Raw genomic sequence first — 21,185 nt, 5'->3', positions numbered from 1 at the left:
CTGGTTAGGTACTTTTTTATAGTAGCAGCATCAGGCCTGGGATCAGTCTTCATAGCAAGATAAATTGCAAGTGCTGTTTGATCAATATGCGAAATAACTGTATTGGCAGCCTCAATAATTTCAGGCAGTCTCTTCATTCGTTCCTAATTGAAACAAGAAAGTTAACATGAAAGTCTCGCCACATACATGGAAAGGAACGTTCATGTAACAGAAGACATAATACATAAAACAGCTGCCTTGAGAAGGTTCTCTGAGAAGACAGCAAATCAATTTTCAGTTTGATGCCTGCCATGCTCACCTTTTGGCAGCACCCAAATCAGCATTTATGCCCCACAATACTGGGAAATGCACAGTCATCCATCAAATTCCTTCAAGAAGAACAGCTTGTATTTTGCACACTGGCCTGCTAGCTGAAGCATCCGTTGCAATGTCCCAGATGTTCAAGAAAATACTGGTAAGTTATTGCTAGATTTTCAGCAATAACGGAGGAAAAGTCGAGGACATTTTCACAACTGTTTAACGTATCTTATTACTCTTGTGTTCCACAACTGCAAATCCTTCAAATGGAATCAGCTAAGATTTGAAACTAAGGGGAAGAGCACTAAGCTAAGAGAAACACAGGTGTCTTGCAACCTGAGCACAGAAACCAGAAATGAAAAAATCCCCTTAACGAAGCTGCAATACAGGCAACTACCAAATTTGTGCGCTGGAGGATGTACACTATAAACCATGGGGTTACTGGTATCATGCATAACTTTAGACCTTTTGCCAACAACAGCATCAACTGAGGACTGCTGAGGGAACGCAACCAGCACCGTTCATACATAACAAGTGAAGCTTTGTGGCTCTGATCAGTTAAACCTTGATGAACTCAATACACAAAGTTTGAAATCTAGCAATCAAACCATCAAGTTACAGGATTGTAAGGGAAGAAATAAAAAGGCTAGACTGCAGAGAGAACAAAGTTCAAGGCAATGAAGTCCAAGTATTAGAGTTATTTTTCGAATCCAGCTGTTTGGCTGACTTAACTCTACAAGTCCGCTTTTAAAAAGAACGGGATCTCACCTTTTCAGAGTCTAATTGATGAAGTCTTGCAACATACAGAGGAAGATGATTAGGAAAGGCCTCTTTCAATTCATTATACATATCACTGGTATCAAGCCTAGAGAAGAAGAGTGATGGTGAAAATGCTGACTGACCAATTTTGGGATGGGGGACTATGGGATATAAATTGCATTAACGTAGTTGTTTATTCTGTGAAGGATGTGATCTGACAGCAAAGGAACTGCACGAGCGTACTTAGTCATCCACTGAATCTTCAGGTCCCTTAACGCTTCAGCAAATTCATCCTTTGCATCTTTTTCTTTTTCGGGCTCCTTCTCCTTTTCTTTGTTGCCATTCTTACTTTTTACTGGCGATGGGATCAGATGATAATGAACTGAAACTACATCCTAGGAGAGGAAAAAGGACAGACGCTTGGTCAACACCCACAGCAGCATTCTATCACAATGTACATATCCTAAAGTAGGGAAAGGGAGTTGCTATCTACGTAACAGCTTGCAATATCTGCAGGAAGAAAAGATTAGTTTTTGCAGCCAAGGACAGTCTGAGTAAATATATTCATTCATCCAGGGATTCAAAATTATGACCAAGTAAGACTTGTAACCAGTCTGTAGACTTGTGTGAAATGTTTACCAGGGAATTCAGAAGGCCAAAGGTAGTTTAAAATACACTCTTTTATACTGGATTTGTGGATCATGCACCCCCACCCCAGGTCTATTGTTAAAGAAACTGTAGAAAGAACCAATGAAAAAAGCAAAAATTAAAACAAATACCTACAGCATCAATACAGTAGCATTTTGTTCACATGACTGGATAGGAAGGGGAGTTAGCAGTCCATAATAAAATCCTGTCCTTACTAAAAGTCAATAGTATAAAATATGCTTTTTGCTTTTGGGTTCATAACTGACCCCTAAAGAAATCTAAATAATCATAATTCTCCCCCTTAACTTGGTGCATCTTTGCACTCCATATTATTCTACAATGAAAGGAAGAGTTGTTCTATGTGTCCTTGCCTTCAATTTTTTTTTTTAAAAAAACAAGCATTAAAAGTAGGTCTCAACCTATCACAAAATGAACGAGGCAAATGAAACCCTGCATATCTGAAGCATGTGAATTCACCAAAACGGGTAAATGCAAGAATTCACAACAACACTTTGGGTCCCCATTGGGCAGAAAGGCGGGGTATAAATGAAGTGAATACATAAAATAAATAAGATTGGAGAGCCTTGTGCTACTTACACAGTTTAGATAGCAAGTATTTATTATTAGTTTGCTTTTATTTATACCTCCAGCATATTTGGAGCCAAAGAAACACTCGTGCAAATCATCAGTACCATAAACAACAATCCTTTAAAAAAAAAAAACACTATCCTTACCAATATTCATTAGTACTTTTTACAAGTGCAGAAAGGATAAAAAATAATCTAGGTTCTACAACCTTCTCAATATTTGGCAAGCCAGAACACTACTACAAGGTTGATGAACTTGCTACCATCTTAGCCTGCTTTCCTGTGTGTGGAATTATGCTCGTTACAGGCATTGATTAAAACCTCTTCTATGGCAGAGTCCACATACAGTTAGAGGAATGGATTTCAAATTGTTCCACAGGAAGTTTTGTAAATCAAGGTCAGTATGAGCCAGACCCAGTTTTAAGAGAATACACTTCCTGAAATTATTTGCCCACTCATTCAGGAGGCAAGAGATAATGTCATACCAATGTCTTTCTACTCAACCAAGAATAGCAACCCACTTAGATGTAGTGCTAACGAAGAAATGCATTAACACTTAATTTTGGCGATCACTTGTACACAGCTTCAAATATGTACTAGTGTTTTCCCATACTTTGTTGTCTCTCCCACCCATGATATCTCTCATTTTCTATTAACCAGACACGGACAGGTAGGGCTTTCCCATCACCTGGGTGGTGAGCTCTGCATGCATCTGCTATCGTGGGGATCAGGGCTGACACACTTTTAGCCCCAAGCCACTCATTCACCTTGGCTGCGTGCCCCACACAGACCCCAGGGTCCTGGTGAGCAGCAGCTTCTTTGTCTAAGTGCCTAAGGATGGCTCTATGATTATGATTTCCCACCTTATTGCTACTCATTGGTGAAAATCACTGCAATGTGGCTACTTAGAAGAACAGAAAAGTAATGTTGGAGAAGAGGGGTGGATCAATCCTTTCCTTCCATGCAGCATCCCTGATATAAATTCCATCTCCACTATAGCTGTAAATAGCTTTGTGGAGGACGAGAGACAGGTACAGTATTTGCACCCATCTCTCCATCCCAACGGAGCAGGCATGTGGGGATAAATAAAAACAAATCCCAATCAACGCACACAAACCACTCACACTATCAGAAATCCTAACCATCTTCACATCTAGTTTAGTCCTGTTTCCTAATGAACTCCACATCTGAACTGATGATTAAACAGAATTCTCATGAAAGCATGCCCTTCGCCCCACAATGAACCCAAGTTTTTCCACTCTGGTTTGTAGGAATCTGGTCCCAAGACTCCACTTGGAGGACCACGCAAGGTCGTTTTAAATTAAATAAATTTAGAATTAGAAGACGGGAACACACAAGCCTCAACAACGGAGCACCTAGCACACTACACCTGAGAATAGTAATCTTAACCACAAAATGCTAAGCAGTTAAAACTATTCCTGTTAGTCTTACCACTACCAACAACACTGCCATCACTGTGAGGGGGAAGATTACCGGGCCCCACTGAATCCTACAACAGAACATAGACTGACTATCACAATATGATTAGTTCTATTGAACTGCACAAGAGTCAACGATATGATTAGTTCTAATGTCATTCACATTGACTCTTGTCCAGTTCATGATGACTAGAGGTTGAGCAAGTTTGCTGCCTGCTACCTCAAGACAGATAATCAGCCTCTATTTCTTCCATCCTAACCTTTTTGAACTTTACCGTCACCTTAGTTAATATCACACAACTGATATCATCACATGTCACAATGCAGTGGGTGGAAACTGTTTTTCCTCCCACTTTCTAATGAAGCGCTTCCTGAGAAGACTCCACATTTCTCTCCAAATAGAATTCCAGTGGTATAAAGAAAGCCAATAGATACATCTTTTAAATGCAATGCCTACAAACCATTTGCAAGATGTTCTATCAACCTGTCTTCTTGGTGGTCATAACTGAACCTAGTCATAGGGTGAGTGAGACCTGCACATTTTGTCAGGGACGGTAAATGTAAACACCAGGTGTGAAAAATGCTTTGTATACGTTCTCTCTCTGAAAATCTTACAGGCTTCAAAGATGTACACCTGTTAGTTCCATAATGCAGAATGGGATTCTGAGATGGAAACATTTTTAAATGATCACAGAAATAAATGCAGTAAACTGAGCTAACTCCATGTTCTTTTGTGTATGACAGTATTCTCTTCACTGGTTCAGTTAACCCAAGCAATAATGTAAAGGCTTTGATTGTGTTAGCACTTATACTTTTATTGACATCCAACCATTACTGAAGATTGCATTGACGGAGGTGGCCAAAGAAAATGGAAGTGTTCAGCCTGTATTTTGTGCTCTCCGTTTCAATGAAGCTTATTAGCATTTCTAGTTTTTAACAAAACTGCTGGGAAGAGGACTTATGAAAATAGGGCTTTCTCCATAAAGAGGATGGGGTAGCAGAAATTCATTCACTATGAATTTACTACACTATGAATTTTCATTCACTATGCTACCAACACAGCAGAGCTTTCAAACAGAAACTGTCTCAGTGTTACTTGCCTTTTCTTAGATCTATTCCCAGAAAATTAAGCAGAAGGAGCGAAGGTTGGTGCGCTGTAGTGGTCAGAGTGATGCTCTATTTTCTGGGAGACGGGGCTCTAATCTCTCCGCTTTGCCATGAAGCTCACTGGGTGACTTTGGGCTAGTCTCTTTCTCTCTACCTCACTTAACACAGGACCATTGTGAGAATAAAATGAGGAAGGGAGAGCTGCATATGTTGCGCTGAGCTCTTTGGAGGAAAGGCAAAGCAAAGGTGTACTAACTAGACAAGAGAAGGATTTTTTTCTCCATCAAAGTTTGTACCCGATAGGAATTTTCTTGAGAATATGAATCTGCAGGGTGAAGTGTTAGTATAAACATTAGTATAGCCCTCTACTCACAACCCCTCTGCATGCTGACTGAGTGTGAGGAGACGGAGAGCTGGGCACAAGCACACTGGTCCTGCCCTATATAATCACCAGGTTGTCTACACGGTGTGAACACATGGAGGAAGAGTCTGCGTCCTCTATCCATGATAAAGGACACTGCTTTCCAAATGCTGCTGATCATGGGAAGAGAGTATACACACGGACACTCCCTTTACACACCGGCACTGTGCTCACGGACTAGTGATCATGTGGAGGCAGGGCCAACAAGCTCGTGCCTGCTCTCCCTCTCTGCATGCCCAGTCTACACAAAGCAGCTCATGTGTATAGGACATACGATAATCTGCTTAATCAAATACACTGTACTATTCTAAGAGGAACGGTTCAGGAGCAAAACACTGTTCAAGCTGTATTTAAAGACAACTGAAGACAAATATTTCTGTATAATACTTTCAAGTCATATGCAAAGAAAAGAGAGAGACTTAAGTACATCTTGCAAAAACTGACATTCAGTACCTTTTTAAACTTTCCTTGTCGCTTTGCTGCAGACTGCCCCTGGGAGTTAGAACAACACACTGTAAGAAAACACGCACAAACTCTATAGGATGGAGACACCTCCTTCTCTCACGTTCTTGTTTCCCCATGAAGGGATTTTTATCTTAGTGTCTCACTTTTAACAAAGCATGCTTGGAAAGCAAAAAGTTTAGCTTTTTAAAAATATAAATAATGTGGCCCTATGCACAGAGGTTATTTTTAAGAAAACGGGCAAATATTAGTCACTCAAGGCACAAACTGAACAACATTAAATTGACTGCTTAACTTACAGATGATGACCATTAAGTTACTGTGGCAACATTAATTTTTATAGGTAATTAATGAAGCTTATTCCTGTTTTTTTCTGCCCAAGTTAACATTCATTAAATTGAAATGCCAGTTTTCCTTTCTTCTAAGGTCCACTGAAATCACTTCTGATTGGCATAAGAGCGCACCACCGTATGACAATACTCAACACAACTGTGTTTAAACATACTACAGCATCACTTGAAGCGTATCAAGCCAATCTGAGTTCACTGATTTCCCCGGGCCACTATATACACCCATAGACTTGCCCATAATCAGTCATCTGATACCCAACACCGGGGGCTATAATTGCTTTAGCACACAAAACAGAGGGAGAGATCCAAGAACCAAGTTCTACTCTCAGAGCGAGCTACTTCTGTGGAGCAAGCAGAGCTTATCCTGAGGATCCTCCTCTCATTGGAAATGGAAGAACTCTGCAAGATCACTGGTTCAGCTCTCCTGCAGAATGGGGGGAGGGGGGACACCCTCCTCCGCTGAGGGGAAAAAATAGGGTTTTCTTTCCTCTCTCTTCCTGCTGCGGTGCCCTATCCTCCTAACTGGATGTTTGGAAATGAATTTGATGGAGCATGGAAGGCTGCAGCTGAAAGAGGGGGGGTCTCTAGAAATAACCCCCCCCCACCCCCCACACCGAGTAGAAGTGGCTTCTTTTTTGTACAAGCAGCAGGTCGGAGTTAGCCACCAGTATTGACGGTATCTTTCACTTGTCTTTGGCAGCCAAAATGGCACAAAGACGAGGCAAGCCACACACTTCTTAAGTTTAAATAAATTCAGCAAGTTAAACCTCTTCAAATGTAAATAGGTTGTCCTAAGTGCAAGTTTGAGAGCAATTTGCATCCTCACTCCAGGGGATCATCCCTTGCTTTAAGTAAGGTTGTTGATGCTGGCCTTGCTAGTACCTTTCTAAAAATATGTTAGAACTCTGACCCATTTTACCTAGTGGCTGCATTGCACCAAAAAGGGAAGTAAGCAACCAACACTGGCAAGTAAAACATCCGAAGCCTGGAGAAAATGAAGAGCTTTGAACAATTTTGCTACTGCATCTGCCACCAGTTGTGGTCATCAGATTCCACTTCCATCCATACAGGCAAACATTCCTAAAATAGTGAAGGCAATGACAAACCAGCATTGGACTCCACAGGAAGGGAGAGTGGGGGAAAGCACTACCCTGTTTCAGTCACTGCTGGCGTTATTTCCTTCTCCGTTCTGTCACCCTGGTCATTATTTTTGTTCTGTGTGGCTAGACGGATGGCTAGCAGAGTTGGTAAGTGATTCAGTGCTTTATAAAGGATATTGTGATACTTTTTCCCCACTGCACACAGATTGGGGTTGGACCTTTTGCACAGCAAATGAGAAGACCAGCATGAAGTTAATAGAATTTCTGGATAGCAGATGGATTTTTTGAAGTTACTGCTAAGCTGCTGAGTTTTCTGGAAGTTATATTTAAGCAAACTTCAGTGGAAATTCAACTATAATTCCTACAAACCTTCTATAATACATGCATCATTTGGATGACCTAGGCAACAATTTAAGCATGAAGGGATTTTAAGGACTTTAAAAAAATAACTACCTGTCCTTGCTTAGCATTAATAGATTTTGGAAGAGTAACTGAACAGCTGAGGAAATCACTTCAAAAATGTAGAAGTGAAAAAATGAAAAGTACTTTACAACCAAAAGAGCTAGGCAAAATCCAGAAAGCACATTTCCTGCATATCCTGTGTTCACTTAAACTGGTTTTGTATACAGTTGAAGAGAACGGAGTTTCATTTGTTCAATGGCAGAGTTTAATAGTTTGCATTCTTAATGTTGAAAATTCAGAACAGAAAAATAATTTCCCTAATTTGCTACATGTTGTTAAGGGATGTCAGATCAGTTTATACAGCCTCTACTATTATGTATGGCAAAGGAGATGTCATGCCAGTATGGTATCAAGAAAGATGAGAACAAAGTGTGTTCTGAGCAATTTTTATTGTTTTACTGGAAGCTTCTTGCTTACACATAAATGTCAATATTGACTTCTCAGGCTGGCAGCAGCTCTCCAGAGTCTTAGGTAAAGGTCTTTCACATCACCTACTATCTGACCCTCTTAACTGGAAATGTCAGGGATTGCATTTCGGACCGTCTGCTCCTTCACTAAGCCATGGTGACCCACAAAATATTTTTAAGCAAAATGCGCACACACAAAAAGACACAAGGGCAAAAAATATATAGTTGGATAATAATAGAAGCCATGTGTCAAGCACGTTGCAACAGTGTACAAGCAGTTACTTTACTGCAATAGAAAGTGTTGGAAGTTCTAGAAAAACTAAAAATGCGACTTCCAAATGAATCTGAAGGTTAAAATATCTTTAAAACCCCATCCTCCGCACACTACTTGCATTAGCCTCTAGACTAGCCTTATAAAGGTATAGACAAAAAAATCCTCCTAACATCTTGGTTAACATATGACAAAAACTTTCACAAATGACCATTTGGGGGGGGTGTGTGGAAAACCCACAACTTTGACCTTCATGTTGTTTTACTCACCGCTTTCTTTCCCATTTCCGTCTTTGAAAGCGTCAGCGATCCTGCAAGGTAACATCCTGGGCCTGCTCCTTTAGGCACTCTAAGGGTCAGGAAAGTACAGAACAATTAGGAAGTTAGATGCTATTAAGGTTCAACGCCAATTTCACCAGTTAGTGTATAAACAGGTCACACACACAAACTGATGCATCCTTCAATTCAGCCATTTCACATTATAGTTCTAGATCTCTAGAATCAAAATTTAAACTTTCACTTGTATACATTTTTAAGTATCTGTCTCCGAGAGTGTCAGTACTACTTCAAGACATCTTTTAAAATTAAGCTTAGCCAGAGGCTCTTGCAGAGGAAGGAACTGAGAACATCCGAGACAAATGAAGGGACTAACCTTCCCTTTCTGCAAGATGCCGAAAGTCGGGGTTTTGCTAGAGGTACGTGAACAGCCTGTGGTCCCATGAGAGTCAGGCTGGTGGAACCTGCACCAGCCTAGGACATCCTCATCACCTGTTTGATGTCTGCACCGGAAGCTTGTCGAGTGGTACAACTTTTGTTTATGTTTGTACTGAATTATATTTTAGTTAGTAAGCCACTACGAGTCTCCAGTGTGGGAGAAGAACCGAATATCCCCCTCCCCCTGACAAACTATTTTTCTTTGCTCAAATATAAATTTATGTCCCCGTTGGCCATCGGTGATGGCTACTTTCCTTTGACTAACTTCTTCAATAGGAAAAGCACCAGTCATCTTTTGACTGAGAGGGGCTCACTGCTAAGAAATAGGAAAACCGATAATCTGAACTCTTATTGCCTGATTTTTGAAGGCTTAGAATGTTTTACATTTAAAAATTTTTATATGTTACAATTTTGAGAACACAGGACAAATACTACTCACTTGTCATCTGGTAAAGATGTAACAAAGAAAGGCTGGCTGTGCTTTGGTGGCAAACACAGACTATTTGTTTTCTTCTTCCCTACGAGAGCCTGGCTGTAGTTTTCATAAATATCTAAACTCAGGGCACTAGATAGTCTGTGGGTGACAATAAATGGAAGGTCTTTGATACGATCCAATTCACTGCTCTGTTCATGACGGATCTGTAGCCGAACGGTATAATCTCCCTTCTCCAGTTTCATAGAATACTAAGGAAAGAAATTATTCATTATTGCAAAGACCCATCTTCATTTTCTATAAAGCCAGCATAACATTCTAGTTAGAAGTGTGCAACTAGATACTACCAACCTGATACAGAACTAAATATTTCCAACATAAAATTGGTAATATATAATAATATGGAAGCAACTCCTGGATATTCCCAATGATGGGAGAGGGGGCTGGTCCACAGTGCATCTGTACTTTCAAATTTTAAAACCTGCTGCAGTAAGTCGGGACATCTGGAGGCCACGTCCACTATCACCGATTGATATAGTAGCCCTTTAAAGGATAATTTAAAGAGCCAATGCGCTTTAAATTATCTTTTAAATCTGGGGCATGTTCCCCTCTTTCGCCGCTCTTTCTGCAGAGAATCCCCAACACCCATTTGCCCCCAAAGTTTTGCATGCTCCACCAAAGCCTGTAGATCACCCCATGTGTGTGTAAAGTGCCATCAAGTCGCAGCCAACTTATGACAGCCCCTTAAGATTTTCAAGGCAAGAGATGAATAGAGGTGGTTTGCCATGGTCTGCCTCTGCACAGTGACCCTGGATTTTCTTGGTGGTCTCCCACTCAAGTACTAACCAGGGCCAACCCTACTTAGCTTCCAAAATCTAACGGGATCAGGTTAGCTTGGGCCACAACTAAGGCCAGTCACTAACATCTGAAGACCCAGCACGCCCCAATGACAATATTCATAAAAAAGCCTCACAAAACAGGATTTAATCCTTTTTATCATTCAATCAAGTAGACATTCTTTTGCAAGTCTGTTAAGCCTTCCTCTTGTCATCCCATCCACCCTCCTGCTTCATCAGTCTAAGATGACACTGCTTTTTGGGTAATGGGTTGCTTCGGGGATTCCTCTACAATTTTCAATTACAACATCCGCGCCATTATGGAATCCAGGCGTACACTGCTCCCTCCCTTAGGATGGGAGAGGGGGAGGGACGTTGGAGGAAGGGATGCCTCCAATATGGCTTAGTTCTGAGCAACACTTTAGCTCCTGTTGTGGCACAATAGTAAGTCCTAGCACATAACTTGGCCATCACCTTAATTGAATATGTTGTTTAGCTTTAAGGATTCTTCCAAACTATTCCAACCCAAGGAAATACTGCAACAGCGTTGAACAATTTATGGAGATTAGTCTGAAGCTCTGGCATAGTTTTGACTTAGCCCACTATATGAATTGCAGTGATGTTCATTGGATAATGGGAAGAAGAAAACACAAGTGGTTTGATTTACATGTCCTGCCCTAGGAATACACGTCCTGCCCTGTAGGCAATTTGACAGATTTTACCATTTTATCTTTTTAAAATAAACAATCAACTGTGAGACTAAGCAGTTTTCTTTAACCTGTGCCACATTTTGAAACTGCTCATTCATACATTACTTTTGTTCAAAAATAATGAAAAAAGACATTAATGAAGCACTGAGGTGGTTGTACAGGCTGATTCTATCAAGTTCACTCAGAAATAAGACTGACTGAATTCAATGATATTTATTCCCCCAAAAGGTATGCATAACTTCTCAGCTTTAGAAAAATAATAAAACTTGGAGAAGAAAAAAAGCATTTTATGGTCTACAGAATCCACCTACAGCAGTAGAAATCCTTGCATACCTGATGTGGATAGGCATCCCCTGACCCCATGTGCCTTTTATTTTGGTCAAAGATCATCCATAACTGGCTGTCAAATTCTGATTCATACAAGAGTTCGCAAAGCAAAGGACAACTTGGAGTAACTTCCCCACTCTTTGGCTGGAAAAAAATCAGAGTGCATTTCAGCTATATAGTAATATTACTTAGAAAAAATTTTGGTTGTTGGGGGTTTTCCGGGCTGTATTGCCGTGGTCTTGGCATTGTAGTTCCTGACGTTTCGCCAGCAGCTGTGGCTGGCATCTTCAGAGGTGTAGCACCAAAAGACAGAGATCTCTCAGTGAGAGATCTCTGAGAGATCTCTGTCTTTTGGTGCTACACCTCTGAAGATGCCAGCCACAGCTGCTGGTGAAACGTCAGGAACTACAATGCCAAGACCACGGCAATACAGCCCGGAAAACCCCCAACAACCATCGTTCTCCGGCCGTGAAAGCCTTCGACAATACATAGAAAAAATTTTGTCGCACACACTGACATTTTAGGTATTATTTCCTAAAGAAAAGATTTGAACTGGTTTTAGCTAAACAAAATGTACTACAGCCATATCAAGGTTTAAGAACATGATTTGTTTTGGGATTCTGGTTAAAAAGATACTAACCTGATGAAAGTTGTATGTCAAAATCATCTCATATAATTGCCGATTATTTGGCAGAACATCTCGGGGTCCTAACGGCTTTATTTTAGCATTCAGTGGTCTGTGATTCAACAAAACAGTGGTAAGTCTTACAGCTAGTTCAAGGTATAAATGCTAAACATAATTCAGAAATGTCACAACATCAAGAAGCACATGAGCATGCGAGCAAAGTCATTCTGGTACATGTTAAATTAACAAGTTTCTGATGTAGCCCTCCACGTCCAACAAGTTGCTAGAGGGCATAACAGAACATGTTCATTGTGTGTGAAGATTTTAACTGATTGGCACAAATTCATAATTTATTGTTTTCATATCCAATTGCATAGGAAATACTTTATGAATCAAGAAATCTGGTAGAAGCATCAGAACACTTACATCCTTCCAATTTAAGAAACTTATTTATACACCTATAAACAACAATGTGTAAACTGATTATCAGATTAATCTGAGCATAAGCCTTACTTTGCTAAAAAAAGGCATCATTCCTAGCATGAGTTTTTAATTTACACCAATAAAGAAAAAAGCTCCAAGATTATTTGCACTTAATTCTGACTGCGTAGGATCCAAGGTCCGTTTCCACCAGCAGAAGAGTAGGGTGTTTTTTTGCTGAGCTCCCCCTTCCATTGCATATGCATAATTAGTTCTTCAGGCTGTTCTTGAGGGTCCCATGTCCCTCCTGAAGAACATCTGAGGAACATCAGCAGGCTGCAGTGAAGGGGGGAGGGTAAGCAATGAAGTTCCACTCCACTAACAGAAGGGTCTTCTGATAGCTGAAACTGCGCTTTGAATTCAACTTTACATGTGATGTTACTACTTTAAGATTCACATAGCATGCACTTAGGTCTCAACATGCACACCGTTTGTCAAAACTTTTAAAAAGATTTCTGACAAATGGTGTACTTAATCCATCATACAGTCCCCCCAAGAACTTGTCTGTGTGTGGACCAAAATGGCTACAATTTAAAAAAAAAAAACTAACACACTGTACCTTAGTGTTTGAACCCAACTTTTGAGATTTATGCAAGGAGCAATATCTTCATATTTCAGTGTTGATTGAACATCAAAGCGGACAATCCCTTCTGAAGCATGCTAAAAATATAAAAATATTTGTCATGGTTTGTTTTCTATTCATCAGAACTGTGAATTTTATGTGATCTATACATAACCATTTAAAGGAAAGACATTTCAGTTCAATAATGGAAATGCAGAACTGATAAGGCATTAACTGTTGAGTAAAGTTACAAAGTAGAGATGGGCACGAACTGCAAGACGAACTAAAATTTGTCACAAACTGGGCCGGTTCGGGCTTCATAAACCAGAGGTTTATGGAAGCCAATTTTCCACGAACTTCCAAGAACTAGTCTGCCAGTTTGTTTGGTTTGTGTAAAAGCCCAATACCCCTTTTCGTGCCACTGCAAAGCGGCACGGAAAGGGGAATTTAAACAGCTGCTTGTCCGGGATCTCCCTGTCAAGCAGCTGATCCAAGCCTGCGGGGGTGAAATGCCCCTTTCCTTGCCACTGCGAAGCAACACAGAAAGGGGCATTTAAACCCACCAATCAGCTGCTTGTCAGGGATCTCCATGACAAGCAGCTGATCCAAGCTGGTGGGGGAATGTTCCTTTCCCTGCTGCTGCAAAGCAGCACAGAAAGGGGCATTTAAACCCCCTGATCAGCTACTTGTTGGGGATCTCCCCGCCAAGCAGCTGACCCAAGCTGGCGGGCGTGAAATGCCCCTTTCCGTGCCGCTTAAACCCCAAGAACCGGTTCATGAACTGGGGCAAGTTCGTGAAAGTTCATGGTTCGTGAAATGGGATGAACCACAAACCACACGGTTGGTTTTTTTCCCAGCTCGTGCCCACCTCTATTACAAAGTATCAACACAAATCCCTTTTTTAAACTGCATACACTTGCTTCTACATAATTCCAGAAACATACAAGTAAACATGCAATTACCAGACACATTTATAAACACTGCATCTGTTCATACTGAAGCCAGTAAATTTAGATTCAACAACTGACAAAATGAGTCCAGTGGCACCTTAGACCAAAAAGATATTCAAGTGTAACCGTTTGACAATCAGTGCTCTCTTCCTCAGACAGGAGCAGGAATGGAGATTTCTGAGCCTTTATATCCCAGCCAAAAGGCAGGCAGGGTGTTACAAGCGAGGGCATCAGGATGTAAAGGTACAATGCAATGGTTAAATGGGAAGTCTGGCAAAGGAAGAAGTCAGAATCTAAAGGTACATCCTTTGGTCTTTTGCTACACCCTCCCATCTAATGAAGCTACATTGTATCTTTGCATCCTGATGTCCTTCCTTGTAATACCCCACCCACCTTTTGGCTGAGATGTAAAAGGTCAGGGATCTCCATTCCTGCTTGTGTCTGAAGAAGAGAGCACTGATTCTCAAAAGCTTACACCCTGAATATCTTTTTGGTCTTTAAGGTGCCAGTGAACTCAAATCCTGCAGCTCTACTGCATACCAACACAGCTACCCACCTAAAACTGACAAAATATGGTTAGAAAAGTACGGCGTTCATCTTTACAAGAAAAAACTGCTATGGGGAGGAGCAGTGGTTCTGTGGCAGAACACCTGCTCTGCATGCAGAAGGTGCTGGTTTTGATCTCTAGCATTTCTAGATAAAAGGATAAGATAGTAAGTGATGTGAAAAACTTCCACCTGAGCTGCTGGCAGGCAGAGTATACAGTACTGACCTTGATAAGCCAATAGCCTGACTCAGTCTAAGGCAGATTTGTGTGTTTATACACCAAATGAACAGTCTAAACAACAGGTTAAAAGTAGACATAACCACCTACATATTGAAGAGCTTATACTCCACTTTCCAACAGGGGCTCAAAGAGATTTCAGGAGAGGGGTGAACAAAAGCTTTATTAAACTACTTAATTGGTGTAGCCATGAAGTATTGTTTGGATCCTTTCCAGTCTGATTTCAGGTCTGGTTATGAGACAAACAGCCTGGTGAGATGCACCAGGAGATGGGCAGAGACTGCTGACTACTCTGGACCTCTCAGCAGCTCTTGATACCACTGATCGTGGTGTTCTTCTAGATAGCTTTTCTGAGCTGGGACTGGAAGGCACCATTTTGCAGTGGTTCTGGGTCTACCAGGAGGTCAGGGCTCAGAAGGAGGTACCAGTGACTGCTGCTATGCCCCTTGGCCTTTGACTTGTGGTGTGCCACAAGGTTCCATCTTGTCTTCTATGCTTTTCAACATCTACATGAAACCACTGGATGAGGTCATCAAATTTGGGCTGGGTTGTCACCCATATGCAGATGACATTCAGCTGTACCTCACATTTCCAGCCAATCCCAGGGAGGCTGCAGAAAGCGTGAACTAGTGCCTGGAAGTAGTTTTGAAATGGATACAGGGTGATAAACTGAAACTTAGTCCCAACAGGACTGAAGTGCTACTGGTGAGTGGAAGGTCTGACCCAGAATTTGAGGTGTCACATACTCCGGATGGGGTTGCGCTCCTCTTGCAGGAACAGGTCCAAAGTCTAGGGGTGCTCTTGGAATAAGGCCTATTGCTGGATAAGCAGGTGGCAGCTGTGGCAAGGAGTGCCTTTTACCAGCTTCAACTAGTTAGCCAGCTGCAGCCTTTCCTGAGCAGAAAAGATCTGGCCACTATGGTGCATGCCCTGCTTACATCTCAATTAGATTTCTGCAATGCACTGGTTGGGGGGGCTGCCCTTGAAAAGTATTAGGGAGCCAGTGTAGATGGGCAAAGACTGGACTGATATGGTATCTATGACCCACTTCAGTTAAAATCCTGGCTTCAATATTCTGCACCAATTTGTTTCCGGGCACTAGGTGCTGGTTTTAACCTTTAAAGCCCTAAATGGCTTGAGGATAAACTCCTCCCTTATGAACCTAACCAACCACTGCCATCATCTTCAGAGGCCCTGCTCTGGGTGCCTCCTTCTTATTAGGCAGGAGGCAATCTGGGAGAAGGCCTTCTCTGTCCTGGCAGTAAAACTCTGGAATTCTCTCCCCGGGGACGCTTGTCCACCCCCTTCTGTTGCTGTTTTCTGCCAGCAGGTGAAGACTTTTGCTTCATTTAGTGTTCCCTTAGTGATGATCCCTCCTTCCTGCCCTATATTTTAATGGTTGTTTTTTGGTTTTGTAAGTGCATATTGCTTTGTTTTAATAATGTATGGGTTTTGTTAGTTTTAATGGTTTTTAAAATGTGATTTTACTATGTATGTTTTTAGTCTGTTAGCTGTCTTGTTGGCCGTTATGAGGGAAGACAAGTAAAACAATGGAAGAACCTGTTTCTTGCATGTCTACCAGGCAGGGTTAAATAGGTCATCCAGTCAGGTAATTTGTATTATGTACCAGAGCAGGAAACTTGGTTTTACAAACCACTGTGGTTCATATATAATTCAGAATCTCTGAAATGTCTACTCTGAATACAGAACTCGCACAGTATAAAATCACTGTTCTCCAAAGTACATCTTCTTACAGCCTTTTAGCCTTTACATTTACCAAAGCAAAATGGAAGGCAGGGAATGAGACTCACAATGTTTAGATGAGGAGCAGTGCAAACTATGCCACGAAAGGAAACGGTGTAGTCAATGCTGACCTCATGGAGGCTTGCCCACCAACGGGCAATACAAAATTCAATAGTTCTTTCACCCTATGGAACAGGGAAGAAAAAGATTTAGTCACATACTTTGGTTGTCATTCCTTAAAAAAAGTTTAGGTTGGCTCAGCTATTCTGGCAATTTCTAAAACAGAAACAAATAACTAATGGCATTAGGTATTATTCAAGAAGGGCTAACCTGCCTGGGGCTCCAAGTTATATACAACATAATATGCTGTCTTTTCATGAAGTGTAGGAAAAACAAAAAAAAGTTAAAATAGCAGCAAGGAAATTGTGTTAAGTATAGCTGAAAAGGTCATGGGGAAAATACATCAACATAATGAGCCTTCTAAATTTTGATAATGTTTTCAAGTTGTTATATGTCAATCCATAAAAGAAGATAATATGATATGAGTAATTATCCCTTATTTTAGTCTAGGCTTTGTCCTTCCTTGCAATCCACCCGTTAGAATGCGGGAGAAGCTAGTAAGTGAATCTCTTGTGATCCACAAGTTCACACCTAGTCTCCCACATTTCAGTCCTCAGATACCTGATGGTTTCAGGGGAGACTGTATCTTCAAATACACCTAAAACATTTAACATTCTCACTTTTTTTGAAAAAGTATTATTAAGATAGTTAATAGCAACAACATTTGATTTATATACTGTCCTTCAGGATGATTTAACACTCACTGAGAGCGGTTTACAAAGTATATTATTATTATCCCCACAACAAACACCTTGTGAAGTGGGTGCGGCTGTGGGAGCTCCTAGACCCTGTGACTGACCCAAGGTCACCCAGCTGGCTTCAAGGGGAGGAGTGGGGAATCAAACCCGGTTCACCAGATTAGAGTCCCGTGCTCTTAACCACTACGCCAAACTGGCTCACCAAACCACTACACCAAAACTCAATCACTTCAAAAATGTAAGATTTTCATGCAAGAACCTTCATGACAATGCAGATAATTGCCTTACAATATCTACTTGATTGGTCTTCCACAACTAACCTGCAAGATGTAAATGTAAAATAGCTTATTATTGTGTGTGTGTGTGTGTGTTATGTGCTGTCAAGTCGCCTCCAACTAATGGCAACCCTATGAATGAAAGACCTCCAAGTCCTATCATTAACAAACTTGCTCAGACATTGGTTGTTGGGGGTTTTCCGGGCTGTCTTGCCGTGGTCTTGGCATTGTAGTTCCTGACGTTTCGCCAGCAGCTGTGGCTGGCATCTTCAGAGGTGTAGCACCAAAAGACAGAGATCTCTCAGTGTCACAGTGTGGAAAAGATGTAGGTCATTGTATCTACTCAGGAGGGGTGGGGTTGAGCTGAGTCATTCTGTAAGAGTTTCCCAGGGTGTGGAATGCTAATGGCGGGAGGCTTCACTGTATCCCGAGGCGGTTCTTTTGCATATGGATTGGTGCTTGATGTGCTAATCTTCTCTGCAGGGCTATTGTCGGGTGTGGAGTGTTTTGTTGGCCTGGTGTTTTTCAGAACTGGAGCCCATGCTCTGTTCATTCTTAAGGTTTCTTCTTTCCTGTTGAAGTTTTGCTTATGCTTGTGAATTTCAATGGCTTCCCTGTGCAGTCTGACAAAGTAGTTGGAAGTGTTGTCCAGTATTTTGGTGTCCTGTAATAAGATACTGTGCCCTGTTTGAGTTAGGCTATGTTCAGCCACTGCTGATTTTTCAGGCTGTCCAAGTCTGCAGTGTCTTTCATGTTCTTTTATTCTTGTCTGGATGCTACGCTTTGTGGTCCCGATGTAAACTTGTCCACAGCTGCAGGGTATACGGTATACTCCTGCAGAGGTGAGGGGATCTCTGCTGTGAGATCCCCTCACCTCTGCAGGAGTATACCGTATACCCTGCAGCTGTGGACAAGTTTACATCGGGACCACAAAGCGTAGCATCCAGACAAGAATAAAAGAACATGAAAGACACTGCAGACTTGGACAGCCTGAAAAATCAGCAGTGGCTGAACATAGCCTAACTCAAACAGGGCACAGTATCTTATTCCAGGACACCAAAATACTGGACAACACTTCCAACTACTTTGTCAGACTGCACAGGGAAGCCATTGAAATTCACAAGCATAAGCAAAACTTCAACAGGAAAGAAGAAACCTTAAGAATGAACAGAGCATGGGCTCCAGTTCTGAAAAACACCAGGCCAACAAAACACTCCACACCCGACAATAGCCCTGCAGAGAAGATTAGCACATCAAGCACCAATCCATATGCAAAAGAACCGCCTCGGGATACAGTGAAGCCTCCCGCCATTAGCATTCCACACCCTGGGAAACTCTTACAGAATGACTCAGCTCAACCCCACCCCTCCTGAGTAGATACAATGACCTACATCTTTTCCACACTGTGACACTGAGAGATCTCTGTCTTTTGGTGCTACACCTCTGAAGATGCCAGCCACAGCTGCTGGCGAAACGTCAGGAACTACAATGCCAAGACCACGGCAAGACAGCCCGGAAAACCCCCAACAACCATCGTTCTCCGGCCGTGAAAGCCTTCGACAATACATTGCTCAGACATTGCAAACTGATGGACGTCGCTTCTTTTGAGTCAAGCCACCTCATTTTAGGTCTTCCTCTTTTCCTACTGCCTTCTACTTTTCCTAGCATTACTGACTTTTCCAGGAAATCTTGTCTTCTCATAATGTGACCAAGGTATGATAGCCTCAGTTTTGTCATTTTAGCTTCTAGGAAAAATTCAGGCTTGATTTGATCTCGTACCCACTTATTATTACTCTTCCCATTATCCTCTGAAACTAAAGAAAACTAAGCCCAAGCTTAGCATATCAATCATTGGGTCAAACTAGCTTTCATCACTGCCTTACTAGTTTAAACACTGCAGTCTTTGTAACTGTTTTGATTCTGAACTCAAGATAACTTACTAAGACAGGGAATGCTTCAGTAACTGATCCCTTTTCTGGTACTGAGGAGAATTTGTAGAACTCGTGGCTTCGGTATGCCTTTTGTTTCACTAGCTGAACTGCATGAAGAACGAACTTGGCAGTCACGTCAGGTGATGATGAACACACAGTTACTTCTAAATAGGGAGAGAGTCACAACTTTAATACTAGAATTATGTGGGCCTCTGGATCATTCCCATGGAAACTAGCACATATCATCAGAACCAGTGGTATTTTGCAAGCACTGCATGCCACACACCTTGATCAACCAATATTTGTAAAGCTAAAATGTAAACAAGCACTGAATTAATGATATTAAGAACTACAACATCAATATACTCGATTACCATACGTACATGGAAAGCATCCCATGGAGGTCTTAAATGCAAACAACTTTCCACCAAAAAAATCCCCATTGCTTTGTCTGGTCAAATTTTCAAGTCCCACAAAATATAGCAAATTATTTTCTTTACCAGCCCATGTTGCTCCAGCAGGAACTTCAATAAAGTGCCTCTGAATCTGACCGGGTTTAAAATGAACATCAGTAAATTTCAGTTCATAGTGTGAAGCTTCATTTGTCCTGTGAATAAAAAACATGGTTCAGAAACTGCAAAAAACTCTCATAGAGATCTACAGTGAGCCAAACTACACAGGATGCCAGACACGTGTTCTTCAAGTGTTGGGGTCCTGCTGAGGCTTTTTGCAAGAGAGAATGAGAATTCCCAGAGGAGAATCACACTGAGCAGCTGTTCTTTGTAAGGCTACATTACCCAGGGAACCTTGTGGGACCTGACACGGGCCCAGGCATCTTGTGTAGTTTCCCTCAGTGTTTTAGGCTGCCTTGTTTTAACGTGTGTACTGTTTTAAAGAGCCCTAAAGCGAGCAATTTCATTTTACTTTAAATCACAGCTGTATGAAAAGCAAGCATCTTTTTTCAAAATGGACTTCGATTACAGCTACAGCAATTTTATGACTTCGATTCTTACTTAGAACTACCTATTACCAAAAATTAAAATGGAGGTGGCATCCTTTACACCATAGCCTTTTGGCACCAATATGTAACAGGAACAAAAGCTTTTCCTTCTACTACTAGAAGTCAGATGCTGAGAAATGCAGCAAGGGAGGAATGCTGTCTTATGCCCTGATTCTGAAGTATTCATCTTGCCAGTGGTGAACGCTGAATGATGAACTAGCCTGGACATTAGGTCTCATCTAGCAAAATTATTTGTACACTGTTAATTATTAAGTAATTATTTCCTGTGACATCGGCTATCCTCATTTTACAGATGGAAAAGCGAGGCTGAGATGTTGTGGCATGCTCAAGTTCACATAGTGAGCTCAGAGAATCCTGTTCTCATGTAAGTAGGCCTAGCAGCTCTTTGTTTTGGGAGCCATAGAGGTTCCCACCTTTGCAGTGCAACTACTACAGGATGTAAGCAAGGACAGTTCCCATTTTTTCTACTGGTAGTGCTGGAGGGTTACACAGAAAACTTGGCTCATGCAAGAAGATTGAGGTGAGATCTTCCCACAAGTATTTACATTCACAAAACACTGCAAGCAATAAAACCTCACTTACCTTCCTGGTATAACAACAGTTATGGGAACTCTAAACAAAGGACCTGCATTAGGCATTGATATTTCATAAGCACACACCTAAAAAA

At 41.4% G+C, this 21,185-nt stretch overlaps 1 protein-coding gene across 3 annotated transcripts in view; it reads right to left on the bottom strand.

The window, feature by feature from the left end:
- TPP2 (tripeptidyl peptidase 2) overlaps positions 1–21,185 on the bottom strand; it is a 48,003-nt gene that overhangs the window by 4,156 nt on the left and 22,662 nt on the right. The window contains exons 15-27 of one of the 3 annotated variants that reach the window (XM_054973477.1): positions 21,101–21,177; positions 19,998–20,104; positions 19,507–19,661; positions 16,542–16,658; positions 12,994–13,094; positions 11,970–12,066; positions 11,336–11,473; positions 9,463–9,707; positions 8,580–8,658; positions 5,712–5,750; positions 1,300–1,451; positions 1,066–1,162; positions 2–143 (exon numbers count right to left, since the gene is read on the bottom strand). In XM_054973477.1, the coding sequence (XP_054829452.1) occupies positions 2–143; positions 1,066–1,162; positions 1,300–1,451; positions 5,712–5,750; positions 8,580–8,658; positions 9,463–9,707; positions 11,336–11,473; positions 11,970–12,066; positions 12,994–13,094; positions 16,542–16,658; positions 19,507–19,661; positions 19,998–20,104; positions 21,101–21,177 (1,546 nt within the window). The remainder of the gene's footprint in view (position 1; positions 144–1,065; positions 1,163–1,299; positions 1,452–5,711; positions 5,751–8,579; positions 8,659–9,462; positions 9,708–11,335; positions 11,474–11,969; positions 12,067–12,993; positions 13,095–16,541; positions 16,659–19,506; positions 19,662–19,997; positions 20,105–21,100; positions 21,178–21,185) is intronic. The other 2 variants (XM_054973474.1, XM_054973475.1) reach the window with 2 other exon arrangements.

This window comes from Eublepharis macularius, chromosome 3 (genome assembly GCF_028583425.1).
Source record: "Eublepharis macularius isolate TG4126 chromosome 3, MPM_Emac_v1.0, whole genome shotgun sequence".
Lineage (NCBI taxonomy): Eukaryota > Metazoa > Chordata > Lepidosauria > Squamata > Eublepharidae > Eublepharis > Eublepharis macularius.
This window is presented reverse-complemented; position numbering and strand designations above follow the sequence as displayed.